Source organism: Macrobrachium rosenbergii, chromosome 12 (genome assembly GCF_040412425.1).
Source record: "Macrobrachium rosenbergii isolate ZJJX-2024 chromosome 12, ASM4041242v1, whole genome shotgun sequence".
Classification (NCBI taxonomy): Eukaryota; Metazoa; Arthropoda; class Malacostraca; order Decapoda; family Palaemonidae; genus Macrobrachium; species Macrobrachium rosenbergii.
The window spans coordinates 10,162,125-10,175,387 of NC_089752.1; the positions used below are offsets into that span (position 1 = coordinate 10,162,125).

At 43.2% G+C, this 13,263-nt stretch overlaps 1 protein-coding gene across 2 annotated transcripts in view; it reads right to left on the reverse strand.

Moving 5' to 3' along the window:
* LOC136844381 (uncharacterized) overlaps positions 1 to 13,263 on the reverse strand; it is a 74,669-nt gene that overhangs the window by 54,191 nt on the left and 7,215 nt on the right. For both annotated transcript variants that reach the window (XR_010854855.1, XM_067113465.1), the window contains exon 2: positions 5,703 to 5,783. Coding sequence is in view for 1 of the 2 variants with exons in the window: in XM_067113465.1 (XP_066969566.1) it covers positions 5,703 to 5,761 (59 nt within the window). In the remaining variant the exon portion in view is untranslated. The remainder of the gene's footprint in view (positions 1 to 5,702; positions 5,784 to 13,263) is intronic.

Sequence of the window (13,263 nt, forward strand, 5' to 3'; positions counted from 1 at the left end):
GGCAAATCTGGAGATGTACCTGTCCTTACTGGGTGCGCCAGCTACTCCCAGTATCATTCCAGCAATAATTTTGTCTTTTCATGCGCATATACTTTTCAATATTGATTTTATATGCATATATTGTTCCTGTTATTGTTTTTAAATTTTTAATATTCCTTTATGCTCCTTTTACATGCTGCTTCTTTCTGATAATACTGAACTTAATCATGGTCCACAGAATCAGTAATGGTAATGTATTTTATATAGCAATGTCAGTAGATTGCATAAGAATAAAAAGGACTCAGATGTAGCTGCTGTAACTTCTGATGTCCTCTCTTGTTATGACACTCTTGTGAATGATTAGTAACATATTTCAGAACTGCTGATTCCAAGGTTTAAGAACCCCATTTTACTCAAGTGTATTGCCATTCCAAGGGCCCATGGAATGGCTCTGTATTATAAAGATGGTTTCTCCGCATGGCACAGGCCACTGAGTGAGTGTAGATGTCATGAAACACAAGTGGTTAAAGTTTGTGGAAGACTAATAAATCCATATTTTTTTTACTAGCTATAAGCACCCAGATTTGCATGACTATTTATGGCTACTTGCTTATAAAAATGGCAGCAGTTCAAGAAGCTGACTCCAAGACTTGTTTCATTTTCACTGGTGATTACAATGCTCATCACACTAATTGGTTGTGCTCAGTTACTGCCACAGATAATCGATGTGTTGCTGCTTTAAGTTTCTCCACTATTTCTGGTTGTAAGCAGTTAATAAACAAACCCCACACATCAATCTGGCAACCATCTTGAGCTTGTATCTTGTGGAGTAGGTTTGCCAATGGGTTCATCTGATCACTGTTTGATTAAGATTATTTTAGATCACCATCAGGTTTTTCCTGATTTTAGTTTTTCAAGAAAGGTATACTTGAAATCTCAGGCAAGTTGGGATGGTATTCACCATACTCTTATTGAGCTCAGGTGGAGCAATATTTATGGAAGTCTGAATATTACAAAGTGTTTAAATGATCACCTTGAGACTACTTATTATCAAGGGAAGAATTCCTCCTAAAATCCTCAAGTTTCATCTTAAAGATAAACCAAGGTTTAATGCTGCATGTATGCTTGACTACAATGAAAAAAAAAGCAGCTTATCATTCATGGGGGACCTAAACTGAAGGCTGAACGTTCAGCTGAAGTCTTTGTGAGCAGTGTAGTGAGTCTGTGGTGTTGCTGCAGTCATGATTTCCAGCATTGTGTTCAATGGCCTCAAGGTCTGGAGAGGCCAAAACTTTGCTTCTGGACCCTGACAGTTATGGAGGCATAGAACCTAACAGAATCTTTCCAATCTTTTTTATAAAGACTGCTGATTTTCATTGCTCCTAAGATTACACCCATTTTCGGTTAGTTAAGAGTTGCAAGTTTTCCTTCTGTTTGGAGGACCGAAAACACTGCTGAATTACCTTATGGACTTATCCATCCTTATGTCCCTCTGAAAATTGGTCAATTTCAGTTTCAGTTACCACTGTTTTATCTAAGGTTCTTGAGAAATTGCTCTCTAACCCCTTTGTAAGTTTGTTGAAGAAGTATAGTAACGTCAAATTTAAGGGCTATGTCCAAATTTCATTCTAAAGAATGATAGAAAGATTTTGGGGCTTCTAGTTCAAATGATCAGAAGACCTCATCACAAGTCACAAGCAATAATCAAGTCAGCATGTCCCAGAACTGAAAACAACATAAAGCAATAAACTTTAAGCCTGGAACAAAGTTGCTTCACATACCTGACATACCAGAACTTGATCAAGTTATCTATAGAGGTATGGGTCCTGGATATCCCTCAGGACAAGCACCAAGATCAATAAATTGACCACTGTTGTAGATTAGGAGTAACAGTGGAGGTCTTCTAGAATTAAGGACTCGACCTCACAAGAGACATAAGAAAATTTCCACACAATCATATGAAGCATATGGAGGTTCTGATTGAATCCTCTCAAAAGGAACTAAGATCTTTCATGACTGGCATAAAGTGAAGAACATCTAACGCAAGGAAAGGTGGCTCAGGAAACCAATCCCTTTGGGGCCATCAAGAGCTAACAATGGCTTGGGTACACAGAAAAACACAACTTGTTAAAAACTTTTCTCAAAAGTGCAAACAGAAGAAATGCATATGGTCTAAATTCAACCAGTCTAGAAGAAAAGCACTGACTATCCATGCCAAAGAACATGGCATGGATTGCAGTAAAAAGGAAGTTTTGCGTTTTGGACAGTCGCAAACAGATCAATGTTCGGGGCTTGCCAAAGGTTCCACAACTTCTGACATACACACTTGCAAATGTAAAAACCATTCTGACAGAAGATTTGTCCTTCCCTGCCGATTTGGTCTGCAATAACGTTTCTTATTTTCCCCTTGGACTAACAGTGGCAGAAGAATGATTTTTGTGGACTCTCTCCAAAGAAGTTTCTCTGCTAGTCTGAACAAAATTCTTTATCCGTACTTCCTTATGTAATAAGGGGTTAAATTGTTGAAGCAGACTATGACTGTCTTCTCTCGAGTTAGATGTCTTGCTTGCTTAAGACCTTCCAACCTCCCAAAAATTCTAGGTTGTTTATATGCATTTTGCTCTCCATTGCATTTCAACTAGAATGGCTCCCAACCTGATCCTGATGCAACTGAGGAAAATGCAAGGTCTGGGTTCTAGAGGTCTAGAGGCAGACCCATCAACAGATCTCCCCCTACCTCCACCGCAACAAAGAGAACATAAAAGATCTGAAGAAATTACAATTGGAACAGAGTCCAGAAGACAAGACCTGATCCAAGAGTTCCTGAGGTAAAATTAAATTTGTCATTCTCAGATGGACCATGTTAAACTTCACTAAAAAGACCAAGTGATCCAAAAGAAGTAGCCACATCTTGGCTTTAGGCTTTTAAGGGTCAAAATTTTTCCAGCAGTGACAGAAAATGTCTGCCCATCTCTGCCTGGAAAAACCAAAAAAGAGAGAGTTGATCTTCATCCCCAGATCAACAAAGTGGTAGCTGTATATTGGCCAATTTGTAAAAAAAAAAAAGGAAAAAAAAATTCAATGTTAATACTTTTAAAGTTCATACACTGTCCACCATATATTTAATGTCACTGTTCTCCTTCCTGATGACAGTAACACCGATTCACCCCGTCTGCATAAGGATACGGCATGAAGAATTCTGACAAGAATGTAAACATTCCAATGCCACCTGATGGGAAACAGGTGACTACAGAGACAGTCATAGCAAGTTAGCCAAGCGTTATCTATTTTAATGCCGATCGCACCTAATGGCGTGTAGATATAAGCTAACTTAACAATAACATTCATTCCAAATAATAAAAAATTATATCACACAAGCTATCTAGCCAAGCATGAAAGCAAAATATAGGTTAACACAAAGAAAACAAAACTTACTTTCATGGCAACAGGTTCCTAACAAAATGTACATATTAAACAAAATTCTTCCCACTATAAATGCTCACAAACAAATGACCTAAAAACTAACCCTTTCACAAATGGCAAATACTCACCATGAATGTAAAATCCTGCCTCTTTGCTCTTCCTGTTTTTCTTAAAAATACTAAAAGCTACAAGACGAAATAATACAGTACTGACTAATCAAAAGATAAATAATGAACAGGTGTGATAACAAAAGGTAAGCATTACATTGCAAGCCCAACACATCAGGCCAGTAGTACTGAATAGCAGGGAAGATTCACAATAGTCAATACTGTATAGTGAGAAGGAGCCTCCCACTGGATAAGGGATTTTCACCTGGGAATGACACAAGCTCATCCACTTTCAAGAATGAATACCCAGTACTGAGTATTTGGCTAACCAATCACACTATTACAGTACAGTACGTGGAAATGGATCAAGTAAAACAAGCTGGCACAGCTTGACCTTTTAAAACCGGCACCACTGGGACCAGGCCACAGAAAATCCAGACGACAGAAAACACCCCTAAAAAACCCCTTTGTAAACAAAGTCTTGCAAGCTCATTCCACATAGGCTATATATTGCTGCGTTAGCAAAAGCTGAACAAAGTTTAAGAATAACCAGTCATTTGTTAGGTTTAGTTCCTTACAAAAATTCTGGCATGCTCCATAAGCATCTCACTGGAAATGCTTACACCTTCACAATGTTAGGGCTTAAACCACTGCATAAGCGCATTGTCAAATTCTGATTTCCTGGCACCTTTCAATGTTTTCGTCACTTCAAACTTTTCTGGCTTTCGTTTTCAACAAAAATATAAAAATCTACTGCTTTTGTTTCTCTACACCTTCATATGTATGAGAGAGAGAGAGAGAGAGAGAGAGAGAGAGAGAGAGAGAGAGAGAGAGGTTGTTACATGACAGATATCCATTTACAGAAGTCAAATAATACAGTTGTATTAAGAATAATAACTTAATAAAACTGTCTTTTACATACTGTATGCAAATATACTTAATGCATTATTGTCATATTGTATTATAATTTATGAACATAGTTATCAAGCAGTAACTGAATTCTCGTAATGTTTACATTCTTAAAATCATCAGCTGACTGCATTTTACCGACATCATCACAGCCATTAGTTACTAAATGAAACGCACTTCGGAATTGGTTTTTTTGGTAAATGAACGGAGCTAGGTTTAAAAATTAAACTTGCTTTATTTGCAAATGCAGTAAATTAAATGAAATACACGTGTGATTTTGTCAGTATTGTATGTTGCTTTTTCCTCTTTCAAAAAATTTTGTGGCCTGCGCATCATTCGCTTCTTCAGCCACAGTTACAACCTTCAACTTTGTGGCAAACTTTCATAACATTTTCCTCTCCATTGCATGAAGGATGAATGAAGATTTACTTTACTTTTATTTATGGAAGCCACCATTGAAAATTAGCAAATTTTTAACAAGTCGACAGCTGGAATGCATCCCTTAAAGTAACTGACACAAGCAAACAGCTGTTTCTCCATCTGACAGTTACTAAAGCAAGTACTTGTTGTTATTTATGGGTATCCTGCCTGCAGTAGTAAATGGTTGTTAATTATAAGAAATAATAATGAATTCTCAGACAAGACACAAGGTTCGTAAGCCTGATTTAATGTAGAGTACTTATGAAGATTTGCATTTAACCTAATTGACTTCTGCTTCTTGACCCATTTCTTAGTTAAAAGCTAAGATATAATATGCATCATCAGTGGTATCTACTAAAACTGAGACCGGCATAGAAAGCCTAGCCTAGCGTAATCTACTCAAAATACATCTCTTACTATAAACAATGTATATGATGAAATCAGGTTTTTGGATGAAATTTTAACATTAACATGATACACAAGATCGGATGATATACGAGTATAAAGGCAAATTATGATTCTTTTGTATGCTGTATATTTTTTAGTCTCACAAAATGTTTTTGTTGGAAATAAACTGTGCTTGTGTATTTACGGAGCAAGAATCAGTTCTGAAATCCAAAAAATCCAAAAACTGAAAGAACGTTTGGCACCGCCCTCGTGCCCGCTCAAGAATGAGAGCCGATTCAAAAACATTCTGGATCACTGAGTTGCTGGACCATGGAGTGCCGGATTTAAGAGGTCAGGCTGTATACAGTAACGTTTAAACTTAGGTCTTTAAATCAAGGGCTTAATTTTCACTGTTACCTAACCAATTTCTAATACAGTAATATAAAAACCACATACTGTAATGAGCATAATACTTACCTTCTTGTGGCAAAAACTGGCTTCCTTGTCATCAGCCAGTTTTCTTTCCCAGAATTCATTGTGCCCAAAAATCAAATATTTCTGAAAAAAAAAAAAAGACAATTAAAATACGACTTGTATAATTAAAATTTTCAACAGTAATTCAATGTCTGTAAAATATAGGAAAGGTGGCAAATATACTTTATAAAATTAACCCTTAAACGCCGACTGGACGTATCGTAAGTCGACTAAAATTGTCTGTTGGGTGACGAGTGGATGTACCGTCGTCGACTACAAAAATTTCAACCTCAGTCAACTTTGACTCGACCGAAATGGTAAAAAAGCGCAATTATAGCTAAAACTCTTACATTCTAGTAATATTCAATCATTTACCTTCATTTTGCAACAAATTGGAAGTCTCTAGCACAATATTTCAATTTATGGTGAATTTTTGAAAAAAACTTTTTCCTTACCTTCGCGTGGTAACTCGGCCAAAAATTTCATAAATTCTTTCGTCATTTTGTTGTAAATTTTGAACCGTTTTATATTAGCCATTACATAAAGTTTTATATATGAAAATGTGCACAATTTCATGTAAATACAACAAAAAACAAACCATGGTTGTAGCTTTTATCAGTTGGAAATATTTTCATATAAATCCGCGATAAGTGCAAAATTTCAACCTTGGTCCTCAACTTTCGACGAAGCGGTTGAAGAAGCATAGTGTAAGCTAAAACTCTTACATTCTAGTAATATTCAATCATTCACCTTCATTTGCAACAAATTGGAAGTCTCTAGCACAATATTTCGATTTATGGTGAATTTTTGAAAAAAATTTTCCTTACCTCATGCCTTGTGATAACTTCGACCGAACATCTCGGAAATTCTTTGCGTCACTATGTCATAATGTTTGCACCGTTTTATATTATTCGTTACATAAAGTTTTACATATGAAAATGTGCGCAATTTCATGTAAATACAACAGAAAATAACTCATGGTTGTAACTTTATCAGTTTTGAAATATTTTCCTATAAATCACAATAAGTGCCAAAATTTCAACCTTGGTCCTTTGACTCAGCGAAATGGTCGAAAAACGCAATTGTAGCTAAAACTCTTACATTCTAGTAATGTAAAGTCACCACATTAACCTTGGCGTAAGCGTTTAGTGGCGCCATTAAATAAGTCTCCGCTGAGCATGTTTTCTTTTGGTGACTTATTTTCTTCAAACTCAATTAGTCACGCCTAAAGCGTGCCAGATCACGCATTTTTACTTTATGCGTATTTATACAAATCTCACACATTGTGTATCACATGTTTCTTCATTCTGAGCATCAAGACTGTATCCATATTATAGTTCTGTATGTTTTTGTGTTGTAATTTATACTCGTTCACTGCATATTATTGTTTATTGTTTTGACCTCAGGTCACAGTCAATTCCATTGTCTCTCAGGGCCGGCGTCAGTCGGCCGCTATATAAACTGCCTGGATCTGCCATAAAGTAGCAGTAACTTTTACCTGCTCGTTTCTTTGACACCTTACAGTGGTGACCCCGGGTATCCGGAGCCATGCGGACCGACAGCGACCTAGTCTTGGCTCAGGATTTCTCCAAAAAGCGCTCTTAGCGGCCTAAACACGGCGCTGTAACCAGCGTTTGGCGTGCTGACTCGTCGGCGTACCCCACCAGCGTCACTAGCGGAACCACCCGGCGCACAAAAGTGCATACTGACGAGTACCCCACTCCAGTAAGGGGTCAAAGGAGGCGAGCATGGGCGCGGATATCCCCCCCTTCATGCAGTTAGCCGGACCCAGCGGACTCGGAGACTTACCTACCTCCCATCACGCCCGCCCGACGCCGAGGCCCTCACAACTCCACACAGCGCCCGAAAACCGACGGCCGGGCAACACAATCGCGCGGCCGCCCTCACGTAAAACTGCCCGTTTATGCAGGGGAACCCATCGATGTGGCTGCGCGGGTGGAAAGCCATTCAGAATCGGACCTGTGAGACCGAAATCCTACAGGCCGACACAGTGCTCAACGCCCTTCGGGCGTGTATAGAAAACTCATCTGCGAGTACCCGAAACACACCCTCACATACAGCACCACAAAAGTTCCTCCTCGAAGCTTGCTCCTGCCCATTGCCGAGCGGGCACGCCCGTGCTATCGACCTTGCCCATAAACCCGCGCCCGACCTCAATTCAAGAGGCGCTTGGAGCATGGTGCGTGGATCTCTGTCCCTACCAGACTTGAGTGCACAAAGAAGCGGCGGGAGATAAGCTTCACGGGAAAATCTACCTTAGCCAACTCCTCCCGGTCGCAGCCAGATCGCTCACCTACACCATGCCTATCGAGGACCTCATAGAGGCGGCAACATCTCACAGACTCCGTCAAGGCTTCACTGCGGCTAAAACCAGCCACACAGCCGGTCAGCTCGTCCAGCCTTAAGAGGGCGAAGAAAGCCCGTCAACGCCATCGCCAACAGGCGTCCACCGAACCACAGCAGATGGAAGTCCGGGGCTTCTGTCGCTACCACAAGTGGTTCGGAAATAGCGCCCCGTAACTGCCTGCCGCCCTGCTTGTTCGCCCGTTCAAAAAGCGAGGGTGGCGGCAGCCAGCAGGACAGCCGCCATGGCGGCGAAGAACCCAGGGCCTCAAAAACAGTAGGTTTTACGTCCTCGACACCGTCTCCGGCAGGATGATGCTGGCGATCGACACAGGGGCCTTTAAATCGGTCTTCCCAGCATCCAGAGGACGCCGCCCAACAGACACCAGACCGGCTGCTTTCTGCGGCGCCAGCGGAACCCCCATCTCTCCCTCGGCACCAGGACCTGTCGATCTCCATCCTTGGCCCAGGGTTACTCCTGGGACTTCATCGTCGCGGACGTAGGAACCCCACTCCTGAGGCGCGATTTTTCTGGCGCGCCGGCCTGCTGATTTGGCGTGAGCGCAAAAGCGCCTCCTCGATACTGACTCTGCCGGTCTCTCCACGTTAACAGCGGGACCCAGACCCACCATCAGCGCCGTCGCCCCCGCCAGTATGCACACCTGTCAGAATTCCCTGAGTATTTTAAGCGAGCCGTAGCCAGTCCCAGGGCCAGCCAAGCACAGCATATACCACCATATAACGACTAAAGGGACCCCGACACATGCAAAGTTCCATGCTTCCCCTCAGCGCTTTCAGGAGGCGAAAAAAGCATTCGCAGAGATGGGCGGATGGGCATCTGCAGGAAAGCCTCCAGTCCATGGGCCTCCCCCTCCATGGTGCAGAAACCGGACAGCTCCTGGAGACCCTGCGGCGACTACAGGTGGCTCAACATGTAACAGAGCCCGACCACTACCCTCTACCCAGCATGCAGGACCTCCACGGCCTCCTTTCCACGGGGCCAAAATATTCACTAAATTGGACCTTCTTAAATCTTATTTCCAGGTACCTGTTAGCCCAGAGGACATGCCAAGACAGCCATCATCAAGCCCTTGGGTCCTATGTGTTCGCCTTCTCCCCTTCCGGGCTGAGAAGCGCGCCGGGGCCACCTTCCAGCAGCTCATGGACAGCATCCTCGGGGACCTAAAGTTCTGTCTGCTAAAGTCGGCGACATTCTCATATTTTCCAGGTCTGGCGAACACAGAGAGACACATCAGGGCGTCCTCCAGCGCCTCCAAGAGAGCGGCCTCGTCGTCCGGCTTTGACAAGTGTACCTTCAGTGTCAGAAAGCAGAATTCCTGGGTCACGGGGTGTCTCCGACAGCATCCGCCCTCTTACATCCCGAAGTAGCAGCCGCAGCCAGGTTCCGTCACCCACCTCCATCAAGGCCGTCCAGGAGTTCCTTGGGATGGTAAACTTCTACAGGTTCATCCCGGGATCGCGCACACCACGGCCCCTGTGGGAGTCCTAAAAAGGCCAGCAGTCCCTGTCTTGGGGACCCAGCCAGCAGCAGGCCTTTTCCCTGGCCAGACCGCCCTCGCCCACAACCGCCTTGACACCAAGATCCCAAGGCCCCACTCCAGCTGACGACAGGCGCCCGTAGCGTTAAGCGCCTGCGGGTGCTGTTCTGGGCAAATCATCAACGGCGCCCCAGCCCATCGCCTTCTTCAGCAAAAGTTCAATCCCGCAGAGACCGCTACAGCACAGCCGACAGGAACTCTGCGCGATGTACCAGCATTCGGCACTTCAAGTTCCTCCTGGAGGATGCCTTCACAATCTTCACAGACCATCAGCCACTGGTTCACGCCTTCCACCGAAGCAGGGGGCGCATGGTCTTCAGACAACAGCGCCACCTCTCAGCCATAGCCGAATTTACCTGTTCCGTCAGGTACCTCCCTGGCAAAGAAAAATACGTAGCAGACACCTCTCCAGAGTCGAATTGAGCGCCAGTGCAGCTTAGTGTAGATTACAGGACCTTGCCAGGAACAGGCCGCTGACCCAGAAACCCAACATACCGCACGCCATCCGTCCCTCAAGTGGCGGGGCGTGACCCTCGCCCCGAGGCCCCAGCCTGCTCTGCGACATCAGCACAGGTCAGCTCCACCCTTTGGTTCCAGCCTCACGCGCCGCCAGGTATTAGGGCATAATTCACAGCCTCTGCACCCCTCGGCGGGATCACGGCCCGACTACTTTCAAAAAAGTTCGTCTGGCACGGTGCAAAAGGGACGCTCGGCCTGGGCAAAGCAGTGCCTGCGGTGCCAGACCAGTAAGGTGGGTGCGTCACCACGCAGTCGAGGGTAGGCGAGTTCCGCAGCCAGGGGCGCGCTTGGTCACATCCACATCGGCGATGTGGGGCCCTTCCCCATCAGGCGGATCAGATACCTCCTGACGGTGGTAGACCATTCGGCCGAGGTGGCCCGAGCCACACCCATGCAAGAAGCCACCGCCAGCGGCGTGCGCCGAGGCCCTGCTCTCCAGTTGGGTTGGCAGCCCGGCCCGGACCACATCACAACTCTCCGGTTGTGGTCTGCCTAGCTCAACTGCTGGGAACCACGCACCACACCACCACAGCGTACAACCCAGCGACCAGCGGCCCTGGTGAAACAGTTCCACAGGTCCCTAAAGTCATCCCTCGCGCCCGCTGCACACCGAGGACTGAAACATCAGCTGCCGTGGGTCCTCTCGGGTTGAGAACCGCCCCCAGAGCCGCGGCACCCCATCTGCAGCCAAACAAACCTATAGAACCCCTCGTGGTGCGGGAGAACTGCGTGACGGATGAGCGCCACTCCCCATCACTGCAGAGCTCCAGCGGCGTGGCGGCAAGTTCGCCCCTTGCAGAGGCGCTCATACGCCGACAAAGCAACCACCTTCATGCCGCCACAGCTGTCATCCACTACCGCGTCTTAGTGGAAGTCGATGCGATCAAATCCCATAACCAAGCCCTACGCGGGGACCCTTCCGGCGTGCTGGAGCGAAACAGCAAGGCGTTCCAGCTGGCACTCCCCGGCAGGGCGACTGGGTTTCAATAGACGCTTAAAGCCGCCTTTCTGTCAGAAGTCCCGACAGCGACGCGGCACCCCTTCCGTAACCGCACACCAGCCGCGCCCTCACCCCTGCAAGCGACACCCAGGAAGGGACGCGCAACCAACAACCTCACCCGGGCAGGCCCCCTCCGTTATCTTCAGGACGCGGCGCCCTTCAAGCGTCCCAGCAGATACGGGGATTAGTCAGGCGCGTCCCTCATCTTGGGAGTATTTGTAAAGTCACCACATTGGCGCCCGGCGTAGTGTTTGGCGGCGCCATTGGTAAGTCTCCCGTGAGCATGTTTTCTTTGGTGACTTCCCATTTCTCTTAAACTCAATTAGTCACGCCTAAAACGTGCCAGGTCACATATTTTTAACCATTTTACTTTATGCATTATTTATACAAATGTCACACATTGTGTATCACATGCTCTTCATTCACAGGCATCAAGACTGTATCCATATTGTAGTTCTGTATGTTTTTGTGTTGTAATTTATACTCGTTCACTGCATATTGTTTTATTGTTTTAGACCTCAGGTCACAGTCAATTCCATTGTCTCTCAAGGGCGGCAGTGAAGTCGGCTGCTATAAACTGCCTGGATCTGTAATAAAGTAGCAGTAACTTTTACCTGCTCGTTTCTTTGACACCTTACAGTAATATTCAATCATTTATCTTCATTTTGCAACAAATTGGAAGTCTCTAGCACAATATTTCGATTTATGGTGAATTTAAAAAAAAAACTTTTCCTTACGTCCCACGTGCGTGCTCGGCCGAACATCTCAATTCTTTCGTCACTTTGTCACTAATTTTTGCACAGTTTTATATTAGTCGTTACATAAAGTTTTATATATGAAAATGTGCGCAATTTCATGAATACAACAAAAAATAACTCATGGTTGTAGCTTTTATCAGCTTTGAAATATTTTCATATAAATCACGATAAAGTGCCAAAATTTCAACCTTGGTGAACTTTGACAACCTAAATGGTCGAAAAAATGCAATTATAGCTAAAACTCCTTAATTCTAAGTAATATTCAATCATTTTACCTTCATTTGCAACAAATTGAAGTCTCTAGCACAATATTTCGATTTATGGTGAATTTTGAAAAAACTTTTCCCTTCGTCCATACAATAACTTTCGGCGAACATCTCAGAAATTCTTTTCGTCCACTTTGTCATAATGTTTACCGTTTATATTAGTCATTACATAAAGTTTTATATATGAAAATGTGTGCAATTTCATGTAGAATACAACAAAAATAACTCATGGTTGTAGTTTTATCAGTTTGAAATATTTTTCATATAAATCACGATAAAATAGAAAAAATTCAATTAACCGGTCAACTTTAACCGACCCAAATGGTCAAAAAACTGCAATTGTAGCTAAAACACTTAAGAGTCTAGTAATATTCAATCAATCACCTTCGTTTTTGCAACAAACGGGAAGTCTCTAGCACAATATTTCGATTTATGGTGAATTTTGAAAAAAAACTTTTACATCCAGCGGCGTGCAATTCATGCATCATTTTGTGATAATATTTTCTCTGTGTTGCTTTATGATCGTTTAATTTGTAATATACCATAATCATTGCAATTTAGTGTACAATACAAAAGAAAAAAAATATAACTCATTAGTTTTAACGTTTTGTTCACAGCATGATTTGTATACAATTACAGTATATGAAATTTTTTTGCTGTCATATATTTCAATATTTATATATGATAATGATATTTTTCATTTCTGATGGTTGCATACTAAACTTCAGGCAATGACAAAAAGAACAAAAATGAACTCCTAAAAACTAAGTGTGCTGTGATTTTTTAAAACTTTTTCTAAACCAGTAGCTAACTCGAGCCGCGACATATAGTGAACACTTTTGTAAATAGAGGCTCGGCGTTTAAGGGTTAATGACCCTTCAAAAATGCACTGAACTCTATCCATTTTTTCCAGAAATATATTATTACATTTCAACAAAATTGCATATGCCCTTAATCTTCTCATAAATAAAACTGGAAATTAATTGCAAGATGTTCTTCCTCAAAAATGAAAAATTCCTGAAAAAAAAGTTTAAGTAAAAACTGAGAATTATAGCATTAGTATTTTGGTAATTGTCATAATGTAATCTTAATTTAGTG